The sequence below is a fragment of the Camelus ferus genome, chromosome 35 (assembly GCF_009834535.1).
Source record: "Camelus ferus isolate YT-003-E chromosome 35, BCGSAC_Cfer_1.0, whole genome shotgun sequence".
Lineage (NCBI taxonomy): Eukaryota > Metazoa > Chordata > Mammalia > Artiodactyla > Camelidae > Camelus > Camelus ferus.
In genome coordinates this window covers 7,984,462-8,008,415 of record NC_045730.1, presented here as the reverse complement: position 1 = coordinate 8,008,415, position 23,954 = coordinate 7,984,462, and the positions used below count along the sequence as shown (strand labels likewise).

The 23,954-nt window shown below is 34.9% G+C and overlaps 1 protein-coding gene across 1 annotated transcript in view; it reads left to right on the top strand.

Annotated features, from left to right (window-relative positions):
- The window catches only part of MALRD1 (MAM and LDL receptor class A domain containing 1), a 365,316-nt gene that overhangs the window by 276,541 nt on the left and 64,821 nt on the right, over positions 1-23,954 (top strand). Inside the window, exons 25-26 of the mRNA XM_032474166.1 lie at positions 1,845-1,970; positions 6,386-6,452. Coding sequence (XP_032330057.1) covers positions 1,845-1,970; positions 6,386-6,452 — 193 coding nt within the window. The remainder of the gene's footprint in view (positions 1-1,844; positions 1,971-6,385; positions 6,453-23,954) is intronic.

Below are 23,954 nucleotides of genomic sequence, written 5' to 3'. Positions count from 1 at the left end.
TTTTACCAGAATTATTTCAGCTGCTATTTCGATAAGAGTAGTGATGGGTTTTAGGTCAGGGATAGAGCACACATGCATCCTGCTCTGTGCTAAGTGTGCACATGCCTGGAAGGGCTCGTAGCCTTCCTTCTCATGGTTCAAGACCGTAGTTCCTCTGCTGTTAGAAATGTTAATCTGCCACACTTGAATTTTCATTGTAATAGGAAATGGATACACACCCATAGTCACGCTTGCTTTACTTCTGTGTATGTGTTCTATGCAGCAACTATCATCTTCAAAAGGGATTTTGCTTTGGGGCAGTAACTCCAGTGAACCATTCATGAGTTGTTTAATGTATCATCTACCTGAGCAAATGAGCTAAAAGCCATAAAATGCTATGTGTTACTTAGCTTATTTTGGTGAGGCGTATCGACCTCTAGGATGACAGCAGATTAAATAGGTAGTTTTATAGACATTAAAATACAGTGTTTGAGAGAGAGTGTGGCAAAAGTGGGTATTGTCCAAAGAAACATTTTGAAACCTGAGTTTCTTATAAATCTTATATATAGCTTATTTGGACTAATTTTGGAAAATGTTTTTGTTGTTTGTATATTAATAATGGAGGGTAAAAAGAAAGTAATGACCCAGTTTGTTTCCCTGCGTTCAGTCCTTTGCTATCTAAGTGTCACGAAGTATTAACTGCATGCAGGATTTATTTTCCACCTACTTTTGAAAGGAAATGTTATGCCATTTAAAATGCCACAGAAACTAAGATTTTAGTTTCCGATTTCATAAAGGAAAAGGTCAATTTTTAACTATCTAAACTGTAAACTTTCTATAAAAAGGAAAACGTAAAACTTTTTACAAATTGAAATCATTTATTTTCTTATATTCTTTTAAAAAATGTGTCTCAGTGCTATTTGGGCCAAAGCTGAGCATTTATACCACTTACATGTTAGAACTCTTCATTGTGTAGTCAACTTGAAAATAAGCCGAGAGTAACACTGGAAATTGTGTTAAAGAATATGGATGAATCAGTATTTCTGAGAGAAGGGTCCAAAATAATGCTTTACAAGTAGGGTATCTATCATCTTTGTGTACAAATTTCAACATATTTAAATCCATAAAACTATTACCTTCTATGATCTCTCAGCCCCTTCAGTGCAAAACAATGATAAACATTATGTATACACACATACATGGATATATAGATGCATGGATGTATTTACACGTTCGTGTTTTTACAAACATCTCTTCATCTTATAAGGGTTGGAAAATTATTCTATGTCTTAATTTACTTGGTCTGCAGTATGATTTACCTCGTCAGCGTATATCCTAAAACTATTTACTCTTTAGAATAGCTTAAAGATCATCTCTTCTCCTGGAACCTTAGCCATTTCTACTGTTTGGTCTCAGCCTCATTTTTAAATTTGTCTGAACTGCCTCTTTACCCAAACTCCCCAAAGGCAGACTGCTTTACTCACTGGTCCAATATCAAACTTACTGATTCCCATCCTGTGGACTTTATTCCTACTCTCTGCTAAGTGGCTTTTTTCTAGAAACATTGAAATTTAAAACATATCTCAGACTCTATGCTTATTGTCCGTGTTGACAGACTTCCCTACCTACGTGTATAACATGACAGAACACACAGCTGGGAGATGATTCTGCTGACAAATTTTTTTGAAAAAAATTTCAATTTAATAAATTCCAATCTAATAAATTTACATTTTCTTCATATAGAGCTCTAATATATCATTTAAATATAGGGCTAGAAAATGAGGGGTAAAGCAATAAACTGTCTTATTATTTTATTAGAAAAAATTCATTCTTTTAAAAAAGGTGACATTGTTCTTTTTCTTCAGCCAATGAGAGCTGTTCTGATGGAGCTTTGCTGTGCACCTCCTCCAACAGCTGTATCCCAGTTCACAAGCGCTGTGATGGTTTTGCTGACTGCCTGGATTTACAGCCTGATGAGTCCAGCTGCTTGGGTACTGTGTATCATTAACGTATTCTTTGCAGTATAAGCCGGTAACGTAACCTGCACTGGATAAAGATATTAAAACTTGAAGTTCTAAATAATGACAAGCATGGAATAATTGAATTATTATTATTGATTTGGAGGCAGGAAGAATGTTAACATTAACTTACTACATTTATAAAATGTGTACAAGTATGTAATATAATGAATTCATGCTGATTCTATATAAACAATGTTCATGAAATAAATATCAGACACTTAATTTCAATTGAATATAGTTTAAGATTATTAGTATTTAATAATCTCTTCTATGCAAATTGCTAGTTTCTATAATAAGGAAACCCCTACATAATCTGTTATTAATTTTTTAAATTAAATTTCTTACTTCTTCATAAGAGCTCCCTGTTTGCATGATCTATTCATGTTTAAAAGTCAACTTATCAAATTTTTAGGCTAACTTTTAAACATTTTTCTTTTTTCTGACCCTGGAACATTTGTAAGGACAGATAATATGTTTTTGTGATTATGCTTTTATCAAAACAGCTTTAATATTCTCTAATTTATTGTAGTCCATTGTTAGCATCTCTCTGCTGAGAAACTGAATTTTTATTTCATGCAGGAGATATATAAAATGAAAGACAGAGGCAATGTAAACTAAAAGATAATATAAATTGGTGATAAAAGATATATTCAATTATATTTTCTAAGTAAATTGGAAATATTTCATATCAAAAGTAGGAAAAAACATATTCTTCATATCTTTCAAGAGAGAACATTATAAAATAAGTGACAAAAGTATGATGATTATAATCAAATCATACTGCAAAAATATCTATTTTTTTATGCTGCTAAAAACGAGTACTCGCACAACACTGAATTTTGTAAGTGCAAAGGGAAATCAAGAAGTGAGCAAATCCGATCCCATAAAATATGCAAAGATGAATGCTTTTTGGCATCATTTCTCTGCTAGGCATGCTTATATACATCAGATTAGACATGCAAAAGAAAATACTCTTACTCTCTCCAGAGAGTAAGAAAGATACTAATGAGATAGTCCCATTTTTGGAAACTGTCAAGACAACAGCACTTATGTCTAGTACCCAAATTTATTTACATAAAAGTGAGATTTTCTTCAAGACAGTCCTATATGAGAACAAATATATTGCAACGTGTTATGGTTCACTGTCTACTTTGACATGTTCTACCTCTAAAAATACAGTCAGAAAAACACAAGACCTGTCATTCATACTGTGTGATAGACAACCTGCAGGTAATAATACAGAACACATTTTTGTTGTCCACCATTTCAGCCACTCACCAATTCACGTGCAGTTCATTTTCAAAGTGCAAGTCATACTGCCGAGTAAAAATAAAGTAGTGAAACAGTTTTCAGAAATAAAATCCTTATTATTATATTATGTGTTCTCTACTTATGTTTTCTATGCTTTTTAGATTGTCCATCAAATCTGATAAAGTCAAGGCTTCTGTTTTCAAGAATGTCTAACCCTAATCCATGCTAAGATGTGTCAATGTATATTATACCTTTCTCTTTCTTTCCAAACATCATATTCTTTTAAGGTCAGCATTTCTTAGACTTTTATGAGTCCAGTCTTTTCAGCATCCAGTAATCCTCCCAGTGGTCACATAACATATGGTGAGCTTCTGGTCTCCCCTCACCTCGAGGTTTAAGTCATTCCCAGAAACATCAAGTCCAGGCCATGCGTGAGTGTTGCAGGTTAAGTATATTTCAGTGAGTCCTGTCTGTTCCCAAGTTACATTGGAAAGGCATGTTATTTTTAAGTTTTGGTTGCTTATGCAACAGAAAATTATTGAACAGACTAGGCCCACTTTAATTTAAATTGAAAGTCTTTTTCTAGTCATTTGCAGTAGTAGAGGCTAAGAAAGGTTATATTAAGGTGATACTATAGTTATGACAATCATATATTAGAAGGTGAACTAGGGAAAGGCCCTAAAATATGTAACTATAGGACAGGGTATTATGAATTTAATTGGATATATGAATAATAATAGTAATAATAATAATATAGCTTGATAAAGGTTCAGAACGTTTTGAAATCCAAACCAAAACATAACACAAAAACTTCTCGTACAGGTACTATGGAGCTATTTCAAGTTTTTGCAATATGGTTAATCCCCTCTGCAGTCCCTATGCTGAGATTTCCAGACAAAGAAAATGATTTCTGCCCGCTGGGAATTTGATTTGCTGCACAGGCTTCTGGTGAACTCTTAGAATCCACAGATCTCCTGAAACATGCAATTTATTGTGTATAGGTATATTTAATCCATGACAGTGTATAAATACCATACAATAGAAGGGGGTTCCTGATCCCATAATACTAAGAAATCCAAGGAGTGATAGAAATTCTGAACTGCATAGCAGATCTTTTGACATTTTTAAACTAACAAGATTTGGAGTTAGAGGACCAGCATTTAGTTCAGTATCTGCTGCCTTCCTTGCTATTAACTTGAGCAAATTATATCATTAGCCAGTTTCCTCCTCTATGAAAAAGGCTAAATATGGAATACACCAGATAGTGTTATGAGGATTACATGAAGTAACACGGGTAAAGCTCTTGGGGCAGTCTCTGACATAGAGCAGGTCTTCAGAAAGCGGTAGTGGTGATGGTGATCTTGATGATAGAGGGAGAAATTAAAAGAAGGAGGAGAATTTGAAGAGAGCGATGGTAATAGATACTAGGTTTCTCAGTAAACTCAAAGAACCCCCAAATATAGAGAGATGGATGAGAACAATCATGTACTACTTTACGCATACCATTCGCTAGTGGATAAATAAACTTAATTTTATCCTCCCAGAAGTCCTATACAGAAGGTCATCCTCACTTTAAACATGGAAAGTTTTATACTTAAAGTACCCAGCCCAACATGAGTCATTAACTAAGCCAGGTATCCCAGAGGGAAACATCAGGACTCACGTGGCTGTCAGTCTCCCCAGCAATCCACCACGGAATAGCCATCACTTTCCTAGCCTTCATACAATTGAGAAAGAAAAAAAATATATGTATATATATATATAGTGTGTGTGTCTCATTGCTAATTATTTAGATTTAAGTTTAAAAGTCACTATTGTATTTTATACTGATCACTTGTCCAGCTTATATGTGATTTCCTGATTGTCCCAGAATGGGATTGGACATGAATCCTTTCCAGAATGTTTCCATGTAGTTAATTATGAGTTTATTTGGCCTCCAGGCACATGGAGTATAGTATAAACATATACTATAACATATTCTTAAACATATACTGTGAGTTTGGTGTTCGTTCTAACATTCTCAACAACCCTACGAGATTGGTTTCATCTCAGCAACCCTATTTTAACCTCATTTGACAGAGAGAAACCCGAGGGGCTGAGAGATTAACTACCCTACTGTATATTACACAGCTAATAAACTGAGCTGGGATTTCAGCTCAGGTGGTCTGGCTCTGGTGCCTGCAGCCTTCACAGCTAAGGAAGCTACCTGTATTATTTATTATGATGTATCCAGTGCCTAGCTGAGTGCCACACATTGAATCAGGACTCATAATAGATGTGCTGAATTACAAATCAAAAACAGCAGAAGTATCTATGACATATTGATGCTATGATGGTCCCACCAGGGAAGACTGGTATCTTACAAGAGAGAAGGTGTTGGGAAAAAAAAAAAGCCAAGAAGAGCAACTAGGGGATTAAATGAGTAGGGAAATTGATAGGTCTTAGGGGGTCGGGATTGTGTAGTGATGATAAAAGAGACAGTGTAAAGGAAAGCACCACGAGGAGAAATCACTAACCACTTCTACAGCCATAACTGCGTGAAAATATGTAGCTTCTTTTTAATGTACAAACAAAGCATCTTTGAAAATAAGTGTTTGTGCTAACCTAGAACTCGAGAATGATACAAGCAGCAGACTAAGCAGGGCCAGACAAAGAGGATCAATTTGAGCTGTGCTGATGTCCATCATGGACGTGGAGGTCGGACATGTGCGTGCACACGAGTGACATTTTATCAAAACAAGTCACCCACGTGAAGCACTTGTCTGCCGTGATACAGTGACGGCTGGGTGGAACTGAAGACATGTTTCAGTAAAGAAAAAAAAATTCAGTATAATCACAGATATGTCCTGCAGACACATTCTAAATAAGTAGATTGTCCCTAATGCAGGAGAGAAAAAAAGTCTTCTCTTGTGATCAAGCACTGGGGTTGTAAAGAACATGAACATGTCCAGGACAGCAGGGGCCATTGAATGAATTTGAGGGGTACAGGAAATAGCCTGAATTCTTGTGCTTCTAGCAGCTAGGAAGCAATTTACCCTCAGTGATTGGACTTAATGCAATGACTAACAGTAACATGTCCCCATTCCTCCCAATAATATTTCTAATTAACTGGTTTTTGTGATGCTTCCTTTTAGAGTGTCCAGGAGGTTACTGCAGGAACGGCGGGACTTGTATAGTGGAGAAAATCGGTCCTATGTGTCGGTAAGAAGCATTGCCTTTTTTTTTTTTTTTTTTTTTTTAACATTTATTATAGTTGGCTTATTTTTCTTGAGGCTGATACAACAGAACATCAATGAACATACAGTTACTGAAGTAAAGATAATGGCTAATGGCACTATTTACATTTATCTGCCTGAATAAGAAAGGAAGATGTGAGTGTATTTTACAAAAATACCAATTATTTCACATGCTTTTATGTCTCCCAACATTTTATATTGTACGGGATATATAGTTTTAATAATACTCATTATTCCTTGTTTTTAATATTCATGTCAGGTTATAAAAAGATTTTATGTGGGTATCATCCTATTTGAGGTGAACTTAGCGTCTGTATTTCCTCTCTCTTTTTATTTCAAATTCCAGATTTTTCTTTTCTAACGAGCAGGATAAAATTAATTCGTAAATAAAATCTTTTTTAGGTTTATTCAGTGGATGTTTATGAGTAGCTGAAGTTAAGGTACAGATAAGGAATACATTTGCATACTTAAAGCAAAAATAAACAAAAACCAGTTTTTGTGATTTCTTCTGGGAATTATTTATATTGCGTATCAAAGATGGCTTGAGTTTTGTTCTCTCACCTTTAGGGAATTGTGCAAAGCAGTGTCATAAATTCCAAAGGAAGTGATGCATATTCCATTATATTTGTGTTTATGACTTTTTAATCTCGCCGACCAGTGGATATATTACTTTGCTTATTAGAGGCATGGTTGCAGATTGATACACAAGTCGTAACAAAGCATGCAGAAGTCTCTGGAAAACACTGATTAATAGTTGTTTAAATTCTTATATCCTCTGAGTCAACAACCATATTTTAGGAAAAGTTGTTTATCCCTAAAAAAGCAAAAACCTCTACCAATTAAAACAGCAACCAAAAATTCTATGATGAGATAGACATTGTTTTAACACTGTTGAAATGGAAATATTAGTGGGTTTCTTGAAGTATTTAGCTCTCATATTCATGACATAATTTATCCCACAACATCTTAACGAAATTGTACTCTTCCCTGAATCATTTTTTTTAATGGGAATTAAACTTAACACAAACTATAACTCGATGGAAAGATGGGATGCGTAAATGTTAATTTTTAAAAATCTCTTGAGAGAAATTGAGAATGTTGGCATAATGTTTACTGAACAGCAGCTGAGTGGGTAATGTTACCTAGGGTCAACTGTTTACAGTAAGGAGGCTTGAACTTTTGTCTTCTTTATGTTATTTATGTTTTTGTCTTCTTTCTTGCTAGGCAAGAAAGCTCCCGACCGTAGTTAGGCTCAGCTGAGCAAGCAGAGTTTTACATTCTTGGCAACAGCTTTGTGTATTTAAATAAACTTTAAAAATTGAAATCCAGATGGTGATGTCCAAAACTTGTTTCTCTCAAGTGAGAAAACTCTAATGTGGGAGAGGAAGCTGGGACAGGACTTTTGAGAGAAAAATGGACTAAAGAAAGGAAATCAGTGCAGCAAAATGTGTAACAGAATTCACTCGCCAGAAAGCTACTCAAATATTTTAATATATTATTTTTGATAGTAAATGATGCTTTCCAAATAGCTAAATAGCTGTCATTGCCATCAATATAAACAGACTGTCTGGAATGAGGGCTATCTACTTACATGGGGGTGAAAAAATAACTTTTGAAAATTCTTTTTCATGTTGTAAAATGGTAGTCTCTTCATTTAAATGTTCGTTTCTTTAAAACTGAACAGCAAAAGTGATACATGTGCATTGTAATCAAGTCTTTTAAAAACATGAAGTAGTGCATGAGGCAAAAAGTAGAAACCTCAGCATATAAATCCCACTTTTCAGTTTTATGCCTTCCATCCACGTGGTTTTCCTTTCACAAACACCAACACATGTAAGCACACGTGTCTCTTACAGAAATGTGAATTATGCTTTATAATACACTTTGAACTGTGTGTTTTTTTTAATCTCTTCATGAAATATCGTGCTGTTCTTCCATGTCAGTAACATGACTCTAGCCCCACTGCTTACTGGCTGTGTAGTGTTGGGTGTAGACCCCCGCTTACTGGCTGTGTAGTGTCAGGCATGTACCCCCCGATTACTGGCTGTATAGTGTTGGGTAAAACTCTTCATCAGACTGTTTCCATCTCTTCTTTGGTAAAATCGAGAAAATAACAGCACCTGCCTCATAAAGTCATTGTGAGATTTAAAGGGGTTAATATGTGTAAGACGTTCTGACACATAAAACACATTCTAGAAAATCTAGCCATCAGTATTATTATGTCACTGATTTTAGTCTGTGTGTTATACACCATTTAATATATAGGCTTGTCATCATTTAATTAACCCTATTAATCCTACTAATGGTTGTTTGGTTCCTAAATATTTTGTTTCACATCTTGCAATACCCATCCTTTGACTTACCTTGCACAACTCCTTCTTTGAAGCATAACATGTCTTACTAAACTGTCAAATAACAGTGTAAATTATTTCTAATTGCACTTAGTGTCAGATTCATTTCCAATTACATTTCATGTCCAGTTCATTTGTCAATTACAGGCACTCATTTTTGGATTTAAGATTAAATGAAAACAGCTTTAGGGTACAGTTTTAGAGTAACTCTCGGGCACTGTGGGAAGGTGTTGGCTTTATGTCAAACCCTATTCTCTCATTCCCAGGAGTGGGAATTCATTATCTTTGTCACCCAAAGAAGTAAGGACGAAGACCAAAGCTCACCTCTCATCCAGGCCATTGTGAACACAAGAATTTCATGGTTCCCCAAGGAAGCCAATCACAAAAGCTGTTGGATTTCCTCTTGGGATCTAAGGTGACTTGAGAAAGAACCTTCAGGTTTTAATCTATACCCAGAGAAGAGAGACTTTATAAGGTCATTTGTGTTGCTAGGAGCTATAATTATCCACAGAGTAGAAACTACTAGGTGAACCATGATTTCCCATTGCTTCCCAACAGTTTGGCATCTTTGAGGGCTGAAGAAGCAAAGCATGAGCCAAAGGAGGTAAATTATCCCTCCTCTAATGAGGCTTGATTATATACTATTTTGATACATTAATATATTAGAAAAATAGACTGGGCTATAAATATAAATTCCAAACTAATATGGAGGGCAGGAAAGAAGTTACAAGACAGAAAAAAAAGTCAAGTTAGTCAGGCTAAAAGAGAGAAATAGGAAACAGCATCAAGTTAAAATACATATATAATTATATTATATATTTATTTCATGTATTTCCATGATATAAATATTATATATTATGTTTATGTTTCATGTATATTTAGTTTTAAACAAGAACTGTATCTAGAAGAAGAACTGAAACAAAAGCTAAGACAAAAGATTTGGCAAATGAAAGTAAAATAAACAGTAATCACCTTATTAATATAAAAAAACCACAAAATTATAGTATAGGCACACTTTTAAAAGGGTGTATTGTTAAATTAAAATGATACACTCTAAAAAGTTACAACAGGCAAGAATCTATGAATCAAACAATACAGTAACAAAATACAGAAATCAAAAATTTCTAAATATTCTGAGAGTATTTAATTTAAAATATTTAATATTAAAAAAACAGAAAACTATGTGCATATGCATATATACACATTTATATGTATGCATGTGAGTATATATATATCACTTTATACTTCACATAACTTTGTTTAAAACAAAGAATGTTATTTTCTTAACTCTATGGAACACATTGTCAATATAATCAGTTATTTGACCAAAAAGGAACACCCTAATAAAATCCTAGGTGTTATGTCTCTGTCACTTTATTAACTGTAGTCTAATAAAGCAAGGAATCAAAAATAGAGTGATGACAAAAGAAAGAATACATTTTGTAAATCTAGGAAACTTTTTTTTTAACATTTTTTATTGAGTTGTAATCATTTTACAATGTTGTGTCAAATTCCAGTGTACAGCACAATGTTTCAGTTATTCATAAACTGCCAAAGCATTACTGAAGAAAAAGAAAGAGGCTGGAGGAATAACTCTCCCAGACTTCAGACAATACTATAGAGCTACAGTCATCAAGACAGCATGGTATTGGTACAAAAACAGACATATAGACCAATGGAATGGAATAGAGAGCCCAGAAATGAACCCACAAACTTTTGGTTAACTCATCTTCGACAAAGGAGGCAAGAATATGCAGTGGAATAAAGACAGTATCTTCAGCAATTGGTGTTGGGAAAACTGGACAGCAGCATGTAAATCAATGAAGATAGAACGCTCCCTTACACCATACACAAAAATAAACTCAAAATGGATCAAAGACTTAAACGTAAGACAAGATACAATAAACCTCCTAGAAGAAAATATAGGCAAAACATTATCTGACATACATCTCAAAAATGTTCTCCTAGGACAGTCTACCCAAGCAATAGAAATAAAAGCAAGAATAAACAAATGGGACCTAATGAAACTTAAAAGTTTCTGAGCAGCAAAGGAAACCATAAGTAAAACAAAAAGGCAACCTATGGAATGGGAGAAAATTTTTGCAAATGAAACCGACAAAGGCCTGATCTCCAGAATATATAAGCAGCTCATACGACTTAATAACAACAACAAAAAAAACACCCAATCCAAAAATGGGCAGAAGACCTAAACAAGCAATTCTCAAAGGAAGAAATACAAATGATCAATAGGTACATGAAAAAATGTTCAATATCACTATTTATCATAGAAATGCAAATCAAAACTACAATGAGGTATCACCTCACACCAGTCAGAATGGCCATCATTAAAAAGCCACTAATGACAAATGCTGGAGAGGCTGTGGAGAAAAGGGAACCCTCCTACACTGTTGGTGGGAATGCAGTTTGGTGCAGCCACTGTGGAAAACAGTATGGAGATTCCTCAAAAGACTAGGAATAGACTTAACATATGACCCAGGAATCCCACTCCTGGGCATATATCCAGAAGGTACCCTACTTCAAAATGACACCTGCACCCCAATGGTCCTAGCAGCACTATTTACAGTAGCCAAGATACAGAAACAACCTAAATGTCCACTGACAGATGACTGGATAAAGAATTTGTGGTATATTTATACAATAGAATACTATTCAGCCATAAAAACCAACAACATAACACCATTTACAGCAACATGGATGTTCCTGGAGAATGTCCTTGTGAGTGAAGTAATCCAGAAAGAGAAAGAAAAATACCGTATGAGATCACTCATATGTGGAATCTAAAAAAAAACAAAACCAAAAACAAACATAAATACAAAACAGAAACAGACTCATAGACATAGAATATAAACTTGTGGTTGCCAAGGGGGTGGGGGTGGGAAGGGACAGACTGGGATTTCAAAATGTAGAATAGGAAACTCTTATATTAGAAAGGCACTTTAACCTGGAATTTAAAAGACAATAAAAATGGTGACTTCTCATTTCTCAACTTCTCGACATGGTGCTGTTTGGTAGGGAGTCCCTCTTTCTCTTTACCTACTCTGGGGTATCACTGGCCGTCCCTCTTCACTGTTATTTACTGGTTCCTTCTCTTTCCCCAGTGTCTGAATATTGGAGTGCTCCAATCCTCAGTGCTTGAAATCATTCTCTTTTCTGCCTACCCTCATTTTACTGCATGATATAAGCTTGGATTAATTTACTGACTTTTGGCATACAGTTTATCAGTGACCTATTCCGCTAAATTCCACATTCTTAAACTCACTTGCCAAGAAGACACCAGATTACATCTGGGTATCTATCTAACAGGTATCACAAATTAACACGTCCAAAAAGGTTTTGCCTAGACAGGCCGTATTCTCCTCTTTCTCCAAGCTTTGCGCACACTGTTTCCTCTGCCTAGAGTTTTCTTTTTCTACCTGATTTTCCCAAATGATGCCTTTTAATGCTTTAAGATCCAGTATAAATGGCATTTTCTCTGGGAATCCTTTTCCATATCAACCGGGGAGAATGGCTCATTGTTCCTTATGGGCTTCTCTATTGTTTCCCTCATTACGTTATTTTACAAGTCTTTGTTTTACTAAATTACCTATAGAAAACCTGCCTTGTCTATCCTATTAAGAAACATATTTCTAATACAATTTTATCTTTTATGACTATCAAAACTGTTTTGCTCAATTTTTACTAGTTTTATACGTAAGAGTAACTCTTGGACAGTTATGGTCATTGAAAATCTTTTTTTGAATATATATATTTATTGAAGTATAATCAGTTTACAATGTTGTGTCAGTTTCTGGTGTACAGAATAATGCTGCAGTCATACATAGACATACATATATTCGTTTTCATATTCTTTTTTACCATAGGTTACTATAAGATAGTGAATGTATTTCCCTGTGTTATATACTATGAACTGGTTGTTTATAGATTATACATATATTAGTTAGTATCTGCAAATCTCAAGCTCCTAATTTAGCCATCCTATCCCCTCCCCCTCACTGGTAACTATAAGTTTGTTTTCTATGTCTGTGAGTCTGTTTCTGTTTTATAAATAGGTTTATCTTTTTTTTTAAGATACCACATATAAGTGATATCATATGGTATTTTTCTTTCTCTTTCTGGCTTACTTCACTTAGAATGACATTCTTCAGTCCATCCATATTGCTGCAGATGGCATTATTTTATTATTTTTAGTTGCTGAGTGGTATTCCATTGTATAAATATACCACAAATTCTTTATCCAGTCATCTTTAGTGGACATTTAGGTTGTTTATGTATCTTGGCTATTGTAAATAATGCTGCCGTGAATATTGGGGTGCATGTATCTTTTTGAATTAAGGTCCTCTCTGGATATATGCCCAGGAGTGGGATTGCTGAATCTTATGGTAAGTCTCTTTTTAGTCTTTTGTGGAATCTCCATACTGTTTCCATAATGGCTGCACCAAGCTACATTCCCACCAACAGTGTAGGAGGGTTCCCTTTTCTCCACAGCCTCTCCAGCATTTCTCTTTTGCAGACTTTTGAATGATGGCCATTCTGACTGGTGTGAGGTGATACCTCATTGTAGTTTTGATTTGTACTTCTCTGATAAATAGTGATATTGAGCATTTTTACATGTGCCTATTTGTCATTTGTATGTCCTCATTGGAGAATTGCTTACTTAGGTCTTCTGCCTATTTTTGGATTGGATTGTTTGTCATTTTCTTATTAAGTTGTATGAACTATTTATATATTCTGGAAATTAAGCCCTTGTGTATCTCATCCTTTGCAAATATGTTCTCTCGTTCCATAGATTTGTCTTTTTGTTTTGTTTATGGTTTCCTTTCCTGTGTAAAAGCTTATAAGTTAATTAGGTCCCATTTGCTTAATTTTGCTTTTATTTCAATTGCCTTGGTAGACTACCCTGGGAGAACATTGCTACAATTTATGTCAGAGAATGTTTTGCCTATGTTTTCTTTTAAGAGGTTTATTGTATCTTGTCTTATGGTTAAGTCTTTAAGTCATTTTGAGTTTATTTTTGTGTATGGTGTGAGGGAGTGTTCTAACTTCACTGTTTTACATGCAGCTGTCCAGTTATCCCAAGACTATTTGCTAAAGCGATCGTCTTTACTCCATTGTATGTTCTTGCCTCCCTTGTCAAAGATTAATTGACCAAAAGGTTGTGGGTTTATTTCTGCACTCTCTGTTCTTTTCCACTGATCTATGTGTCTGTTTTTGTACAAATACCATGCTGTTTTGATGACTGTAGCTCTCTAGTATTATCTGACATCTAGGAGGGTCATTCCTCCAGCTTCATTCTTTTTCTTCAGTGTTACCTTGGCAATTCTGGGTCTTTTGTGATTCTATATAAACTTTAGAATTATTTGTTCTAGTTCTGTGAAAAATGTCCCAGGTAATTTGATAGGGATCACATTAAATCTGTAGATTGCTTTGGGTAGTATGGACATTTTAACAACATTAATTCTTCCCATCTAGGACCATGGATATCTTTACATTTCTCTAAGTCATCTTTAATTTCCTTAGTCAATGTTTTGTAGTTCCCTGCTTATATGTCTTTCACTTCCTTGGTCAGATTTGTTCCTAAGTATTTTATTTTTCTGGATGCAATTTTAAAAGGGATTGTTCTTTTATTTCCCTTTTCTGATGTTTCATTGTTGGTGTAAATAAATGCAACTGATTTCTGTATGTTACTCTTGTGTCCTCCTACCTTGCTGAATTCTTTTATCAGCTCTAGTAGTTTTTTTATGGAAAAAAATTTTTAAAAGCTGTATTTTGCTGCATAATAAGTTTAAACATAATCAAAGGCTTTACAGTTTAAAATATATTAAATTAAGATAAAAATCTATTGGAAAGAGAAATCAAAATAGTATTTAAGGAAGAAAAGGAACAATTAAAAATTCTAGCTATTAAAGACAAACTTTTTCACGTATTTTTTGTTGGAAGATAATGTGTATCCAATCACCATAGAATTTACATTTCAATGTCTACATTTAAAAGAATGGTCTAAGAGTTTTATTTATAGTAGGCTGGGGAGTATATTCTTTGCAAGTGCTTAAAGTTAAAATAAAAAAAAAATTAACTTTGACTTAAAATGAAAGGGACTGCAGAGTTTTTCAAAAATGTTTGGGGAAATGTGTGAGCAAAACTTTTGAAGACCATTGTCCTAGAAAATAAAGGTCATGTTTTCCATACTTTTTAATGACTAGTTACAAATTCAAACCTGACATTGTAGGAGCTATTTGAATAATATATTCAATGAAGGATGGATGAATGAATATAAATGGAAAGTTCTGAAATTTTAAGGAAAAGTATCTGTACTTTTAAATATGTTCTTAAATTATTGAGATGAACAAATGACCATAACCCAGACTACCAACCACAAAGGAACTGCTGGGTACTTTCTATATAGGCAGTGAGAAGTATATTGTGCTTCTTATACTAAAAAGAAATTGCTCTCCAGTTTGTAGGACAGAATGAATACAAAAAAAGAAAAAAAAAATCACTCATTAAAGAAACTCTACTACAATGACAGAAGAGGGTGCTCTTAAACTAGGAATCTTGTAAACTGTCTCAAATCCTCAACCTTAGGCTTGAAGTGAAGAGGAAATGCAGTTCCTATCTCTACAAAGCCACTATTTAAAATAAAACTCAGCTTATAAACATTCTCCTTTCCCCACCAAAAAAAAAAAAAAAAAAAGGAAAAAGTCAAGAAAAAAGAAACATGAAACCAAGAAGAAAGTACTCCAAGATCCCAACTCCAAACTGAATTAAATATTGTCAGAAAAAAAAATTTAGAGATATGGGGAAAAAAAAATCTTAATTGAGAAATTCAAAGTCTGAATCAAATAAGAATTGATTGAACTCAGGAAAAAAAGTAAATAAAAAAGAAAGAAAAACTAAATTATAATTTTCCCAAAGGAGGATATATTCAAATTAAATTTATTAAGGAATTGTGAGCCAAGGTGGGAAAATAACCAAGGAAGGAAAATATAAAATAAAAAGAGTCAAAAAGAAAGTAGTTGAAATGGAAGATAAAGAACATGCATATACAGCTGGCCCTTGAACAGCATGGGTTTGAATTGCATGAGTCCACTTATGTGCAGCTTTTTTCCAATAAAGATGTACCACAGTCCTATACAATTCATGGCTGATTAAATTCCTGGTGTGGCATCTCAGATCCGAAGGGCCAACTGTAAAGTTATACACTGACTTTCAAGTGTGCAGGAGTTGGCGCCTCTAAAACCGAAGTTGTTCAAGAGTCAGCTGGATTTTCGGTCCCTAAAGAGGAATACAAAATAATGGAACATAATTAATATTTAAAAATATAATCCAGGAAAACTTTCAGAAATGAAAGAAGACCTGAATTTACTTAATGAAAGGGCCAACAGTTACCTGGGAAATTTGACACAAACCCAGCAACTCTAATATATATTTAAGTAAAAATATTAGGCTTTAAACCAAAGAAAAATATCCTCGTAGCCTCTAGGGAAAAAGACCAAATAATAAGGACAAGGGATTAGTCAAGCATTTAACTTCAGAAAGCAGAGAGACACAGAAACATTGTGATTTTCTCCAGAGTTGTAAAAAAAAAAAGAATAGTCTTTGACAAAATTCAATATCCAGTCCTGATTTTTAAAAAAGCACTAAGGAAAATATGAATTGTTGCTTCCTTAATATGATAAAATATAAATTCCTTATTCCTAAATTCAGCATCTTAATAGATATTACCTAACACAGGTTTGGCTGCTCACCACTCAAAAGCCAATAATTGAGAGGCAAGTGTCAGTAGAAAGGAAAGATGCTTTAATCAGAAAAGCTGGCAATTTGGGAAGGTGGACTCATGTCTGAGATGAACTCTGAGGGTTCTGCTCAGCCATGACAGTTTTTAAAGGGAAAAAGCTGGGGAAGAATCTCATTGAGTCATTGAGGCAGGAGGTTGGGTTCTGCATCATTCTCCATTGCATGAAGACTGTCTGACTCCCTCTTCAGATATTATCTTGCCCATGTGATCTGCCTGTAGGATTGCTAAGGAATCTGTTTGGGGGAGAGAGTTAGTAATTCATATTCTTACTTCTTTTTATCTGGGGAAAGAATCAACAGGTTAGACAAGGCATGGTGTGCATTCAGGAGAGTGTAAGTCAGGAGTTAGTTTAAATTGCTTAATGATTTCATTCCTAGAAATAGGTTCTTTCACAGTTAGAGGGGGACAGAAATGGGCAGACAGGAAAGGGGCAAAAGATCTGCTTTCATAGAGAATCACAAAAGGCATTTCCATTAAGATGTTAGGAACAAGGCAAATATGACCACTGTCTTCACTGACATTGTATGGGAGGCAGTAGGCAGTACAATTTGACCAAAACCAAACCAAAACAAAACAAAAAAAAGAAGCATAAGAATTAGGAAGTAAGTTAAATTATCATGATAGTGTATCTGCAAAGCCCTAGAAAATTAATCATAAATATTCATTCAAAAATCAGAAACAATTCAGTAATTAAGGCTAGAGGGTATAGAATTATTATTCAAAATGCAATAGTTTACGTACACAAACGAAACTCAAGAAGAAAATGAAATAGGAAACCCTATGAACAACAAAAACAAACAAACAAAAAATTAAAATAAATTTAATAAAAACAAAAGCAAGCCTATAGGATAAAAACAATCCCAAAAGACTTGAACAAGTAGAAAAACATTTTGTTTTCTGGGTAGCTGACTCAACATCTTAAGAACTTTAGTTCTCCCTAGGTTAATTTGTACATGTAACACAACCTCTACAAAAATACTCCCAAGTTTTTTTGTGGGGGTAAACAATTTGATATTAAAGTTCATATGGAAAAATAAACATGGAAAGGAAAACTAGTTAAACATTGAAAAAGAGAAGCTGTAAGAGGTTGAGTAGCCCTACTGGTACAAACAGAATTAAGGCCTCATTATTAAAATAATACAGCACAGGACATTATAGATATTTCTCACTAACAGACCAGAGCGAAAGGTCCCAATTGCATATGGAAATTTAATAAACATGAAGATGGCATCTGAAATCACTTGATAGGATGGACTTGCAATCAGTGGCAACTAGATAGCTATCTGGAAAAAGATAAAAAATTAGAACCATACCTCACACCATACACACATAAAAATAAACTTCAGGTAGATCAGAATTCAAAGTGAAACCATCCACATACTAGAGTAATACATGATGAATTTCTCTATACTCTACATGTCCAAATGCAATCAAATATAATACTGAGAAATTCGACTACATAAAAACTTGGTTAAAGAGAATCTTTTGCATGGCACAAAAAATACCATGTCCAACATCAAAAGGCACAAGGCAATCTGAATGAAAATGCCTGTATCATATATCTCAGAAAAAGGATAAATACCACTAATACTTAAAGAACTATTTTAAAATACGGGGAAAGCCCAAGCATATTAAAAACTAGACAATGATCAGTTCAAAAATATATAAAATTGTACTTAAATGTATGAAAAAAAAATTCAGCTTCATTCATGAGATAAAGATGAATTAAAACCATACTAAGATGCTATTTCCCGCCTGTCTAATTAGCAACGTATTCTGTTGGTAAGGATGTGAAGAAACAAGCATTTTGCTAGTGGAAATGCAAATTGATATACTTTTTATGGAAATGAATTTGGCAATATCTAACAAAACTACTTGTTCATTTACTTTTTGAACCTAACACTTCTAGAATTTATACTGTTGGCACAGCTTCAACACTATGAGAATGCATGACCACAAGGTTACTCGCTGTAAGCATTTTTATAGTTTTAAAATATTGGAAACCACTTAAATGCACATAAATAAGAAAATGGCTGAATAACCTATGGTCCATCCATACAACAGAGTATAATTGGAATATGGAGCAGTGAGAAATGTCCCTTCGGCCAGATGTGGGGCAAGCTAAAGAAAAGTGAAAATATGTGGTTATAGTTTCTAGAACTAGTCTACAGCTTTTCTTTCATTTGAATCGAATGTTAAAAATCTGAGGTGTGTTGTTGTCACATGTCAGGCACCTCTTAAGTGTTTGGCATGCCACTGGCCTTCACATAAACCTATAGGGCAGATGATATAGTGTCTAATTTGGCAGGTAAGGAGATGAGGCCATGACATTAAGTAATTTTCTGAAAGATTGTGTTGGCATTCTGATTTAAATGGTAGCCCTCAGTCTTCTGGCCAGTACTTCTGCCCTCCTGAGTTATCAACCCTCATGGTGTGTTGCCTCTTTGGAGATTTGACTGGGTGGCTTGTGATTCTATGATTGCAAAGTTCCGAGTACAGATCTGAACCAAATGCCTGAAGAAAGTCTAGAACTAAGCTTTATTTGCGCTCGGCTGTTTTTTGTTCATTAACACACCATGCAGTTCCATTCTTATGAGTGTTCATATTGTCCCTTTTTGACTGTTTTACACTTGCTCAGCTTGACTACCTGAAAAACTTCAGATTCATCTTTTACGTCCCAGCTCATAGAGAACCTCCTCTCTGTATCTCTAAACCCACATGCATATGAGCCATATCCTGTATGCAGTGACAAAAGAGGACAGAAAAAAAAAAAAGAGGACAGGGTTGTGACCCTAAAACCAGATAAACCTGAATTTGGGCATGAACTCCATTCACCACTTAATTAACTCCATGACTTTGAATAAATCACCTACCCTTTTTCTAAGGGGGGAGGAGAAAAATGAACATTTGTTAAAAAGTCAAAATTCTCTGCCATGATGGAGCTATGAGTTGAAAAGAACTTCTGTACTGCTGAAATGTATGATTCATAATTGTTTTATTTACTTAAGAACACTTTTTAAAATGTATCTAAGTGGGAAGCACTAGTAATCTGTTCATCAATTTCTTATTTAACATCATTGAAATTATCTCCATAGCAACCAACAATGGTTCTTTACTGGTAGAATACAGAACAAATTATCAAAATTTAAGATCATGGCCTCTGTTATTTTTTCAAATGTAGCACTCAAGTGTTAAACGCTAACATGTTTGTAATAACATTTGAAGGCTTTGTTAATGAAAATTATTTCAAAGTTTTAAGAAGTCAATTTAAAGAGGAGGGCATTTAGATATCCTTTGTGTAGTACACTTAAGAGGCTGTGTAGTTGTGTTTTTTTCATATCCAACACAGGGAAGAGACAATTTTATGAGAAAATACAAATCACCAAATTTGGCCCAGGAAGAGGTGTTAAAGTTGAGTAGATTGAATGACATAGTAGAATTTTGAAAGTCTAAGATGTAGTCCCTGTCTTCCAAAAATTTGAGTGTGTATGTCTGTTTAAAAAACTGAAAATATTTTTCCATAAAGCTAGGGATAAGGGGGAAAAAAATCTACAGCCACTGAGATTATGCTGTTTGCTCAACAGGTTTTAGCCAAAGGAACAAGCAAAAAGAAGTAAGAGATAAGCATATTGAAAAAGAAGAAACACAAATACTGTTGCAAATATTCATGGCCTAGGAAATTCAAGCAAATTAACCGTGACACTGTTAGAATAATAATAAAAAAAAAGGGTCCAGCAAGGTAGATGGATACAAAATAAATACGCAAGACTAAGTAAATTTCCTTTTCACCAGTAAGAACAATACTTGAACAAGATAGTTAGAAAAGAGCTCCATTCTGAAATAGCAGTGTTATTATAATACATTCAGGCCTATACTTAACAGTAAATGTTTAAGACCTTCATAAAAAAAAAATGAAGTCTCAGATGAAGAATACTCAAAGACTTGATGAAATGGATAAGAAAAAAGTGAATGAACTTACTTTCTAGAATTAGCAATATTCAATAGTGCACACGTGACAAATAGCAAAGGGCATTTTTAGTGTTTTAGATGTTTGTTTTTGAAATAGACCAGTGGATCTTAATGTTCACCCTGAAAAATAAGTATAATATTTAAAGAGAAAATGAAGGATTGGTATTTGCTGTACTCGGTATCAAAGCTTGCTATAAAGTCATGGTAGTAAATATTGTTGAGCTTGGACAGAAATAAACAAATAGACTATTGGAGCAAAAGGAGGAGCCTACACAAAGTTTGGTGTAGCTATGTGAAATTAATCTAAAATAGGTAGAATTTCAAGTTGGTGAGAATGGATGGGTTGGATGTGTAATAATTGGTATTAGAACAATTTGTTAGCCATTTATTTAAAATATAAATGGTCATTGACATTATACCCAAGGAATTAATCCCAGATTTATTGAAAGTATAAACAGGGAAAACTTATAAAAATACTTACAGAAAATATACAACAAGGGAATATTTTTAAATCTTGAAGACTGGAAGTCATTTGTAAGCTTCCTAGCAGCCATAAAGAAAAGATGAACAGGTTTGGACATTTGACCACATTGATTGTTCCTAAACCGAAATAAAACTGCAGTAATGGTGAAAGACACCATAAACAATTAAAAAAAAACAAAACACAGTAACAGGCCATAAGAAAGATATACAATATATGCTATAGATAGGGACTAGCTATACCGTATGTGGTGTTCTCTCAAAGCAATAAAAATTGTGCAATAAATGATAGACAAAGATTATTTGCCAAAGAAGGAATATAAATGGTCAACCCATATCTGAAAAATGTCAGCTTTCTTTAATAAATAAGTGCAAAGTTAAACCTTTGAAATCTTGGTTTAACCTGTCAAGGTGACTAAATAAAAAATTTAGTAATATCTGTTTTTTGTGACAATGTAGAAACACTGGCCCACTTTTACACAGATTATGGGAATGTAACCTGTATACTTAGAAAAATGAACTTTTAGGAGAGGTAAAGTGCAGTATGCATTCGAGATTTTTTAATATTCACAGTCTTAAACTCAGCCACCTCAATCCTAGGGAACTAGCCTGCTGGCGTATTAATAAGAAATACACAGATAAATGTGTTGATATGGGGATTTTGCAGTACTATTTTGAAAACAAATTTAAATGTTCAAAACAGTGTATTGGGGTATTATATAATAATTTTTCAATGGAAGTATAATTCCTGACATAGAAAAGTATCTGTATTGTTAGGAGAAAGATGCAAATTTCAAAATAACATGCACATTAAAATCCGATGCAAGGGAGAAAGTGTGTGAAACACACGTATGTGAAAATGAAAAACTAGTGTAGCAGCAGACACATCACAGTTTTTGGAGTTGTGAGTGACCTCTTTAGAAGGAGATTGGCTCTGGGAGAAAGGGCAATTTCATATTTTCATTTCTGCATTTTTGTTTAACAAGAGCTGCTTTTGTAGCTTAGAAGTGCATGTTTCAAAAAAAGTCTTAAGAATGGTTACAATATTTAAAAGATAAAAACACCTCTTACAGTAAAAGGCAGAGCCAACTGTCTACCTTTTAACAGCATCTCTGAGATGAAATGGGCCTGCCTGTCGGTTTTCCTCCCCTGTTGTCAGAAAGCATTACACACTTTCTGCCTCGTGCAGAATCAGACAAGCCAGGCAGACCAGGAATGCGATTGAAGATGAAGCAAATAGCCTCTCTCACCAAGCCTCCCTCCCCGCCTCCTTCCCAGAGCTGGATTCCTCTCCGATCGCACATGCCCAGAGCGTCAGGAAAATCAAAAGCACAGGAATGCCTAGTTTTCCTTCTCTCCCTCTTTCCCAGAAAGAAAGCCTCCTGATGTGTTTGTGCACTTAACTGTCCGGTTGTTTTCAGACTGCCCGTGCCAGCCGTAAGCTTTCGCGGCTGAAAACTGCACGGCTTTGACCATTTGATGTCAGTGCCTCTTGAATGACCTGTTGCCTCATCCAGGGAGGGCACCCTCCGAGGAAGGACACGGCCCAGATTCCGTTCACTGGTCATTGCTGACAGCGATTTGTGATCCAGATATTTTCCAAAGTCTCTGGTATGACCTGACTGTTAAGTAGATATTTCTCTTCTCCTGGAAGAAAAGTGGTGGGTTATTTCTGGGGCAGTATCTAATGCCAAAGGACTGGCTTGAAAAGAGAGAACAAGAGATAACTGTCTATATTATAAAGATCAGGAACTCGAAAAAGCTCACTGCTTCACCAGTCCTAAAATAGCTGCATCAGAAGATGTTCCCTTTTCATCTACAGTTTTCACTTGATCCCTTTTCCTAGTCTGTGCACAACGGAACTTTAATGGGGTGGCTGCTGATTGGAAATGACATCCTTTCTTTCTTTGCCATGGTTGATGTGTGTGTATGTGTTCAATGCACTCTATTGAATGGGGGAGAGAGCCCAGCGGAGGCGCTCGGAGACCTGAGCTTCGGAGAATGCTGACAGAAAGTCATTCCTCAGTCTGAATTTCACAATTTCCCAAACCAGGCTCCCTAGTGGCGCTGGAGCCGCGGGCCATCCAGCTCTGCCCTGATCTTACGTAGCTTTTCTTCCTGCTCAGCCAGCAGGAGTTGAACTATGTCGGAGGAGACTCTTTTGTGCCGTTGCTAGGTGGCTGATCTGTGCTTTACAGAAACACAATCCAGCAAATGAGGTAGAACTTTTTGAACTTATCCCTCTTCCTAGTGAAATGTTGACAGATCTGAGTAGTTTGGTGCATTTTAATTTTGAAACCCCCTTGGGACTTTTCTTGTTGTCTGAAAGCCCTAGATTATGTTTGTCATTGCCTTAATCTGCTGTCCATCTGTGACTCTGAGATGTAGGGCATTGCTCTGCATACTCCGTAGAAAGACTTTGTTTCATTTTCTTCTTTTCACCAGGAGGAAGAATGGGGTGATGGAAATTGTTTGTCTCCAAGTTTAGGATTAAATTATGACCACTCATGATCGGTGGATAGATTTTAGATAAACTATAAGGCTGTAGGTCCACATTATCCTTCTGTTTACTGTGTATTGAAAGATAAAGGGTTGTGGGAGTCAGATATAGGAAAACTAGAAAAAGTAACACACAATATGGAAAAATAATTTTATGCAAAGTATGATGGTGTTAGCAGAACTCCTTACCTTGTCATTCCTCATGTGGGCAATGACTGACCGCACAAATGCATTGGAGGCAGCAAAAAAAAAAGATAAAAGGAGGGAACATGCATTTAAATAATGAATAAAGAGAAGTGCATCCCTTTTGAATTTATTGCTCGGGGATCCAGAAGAGAAACACATAAGATCA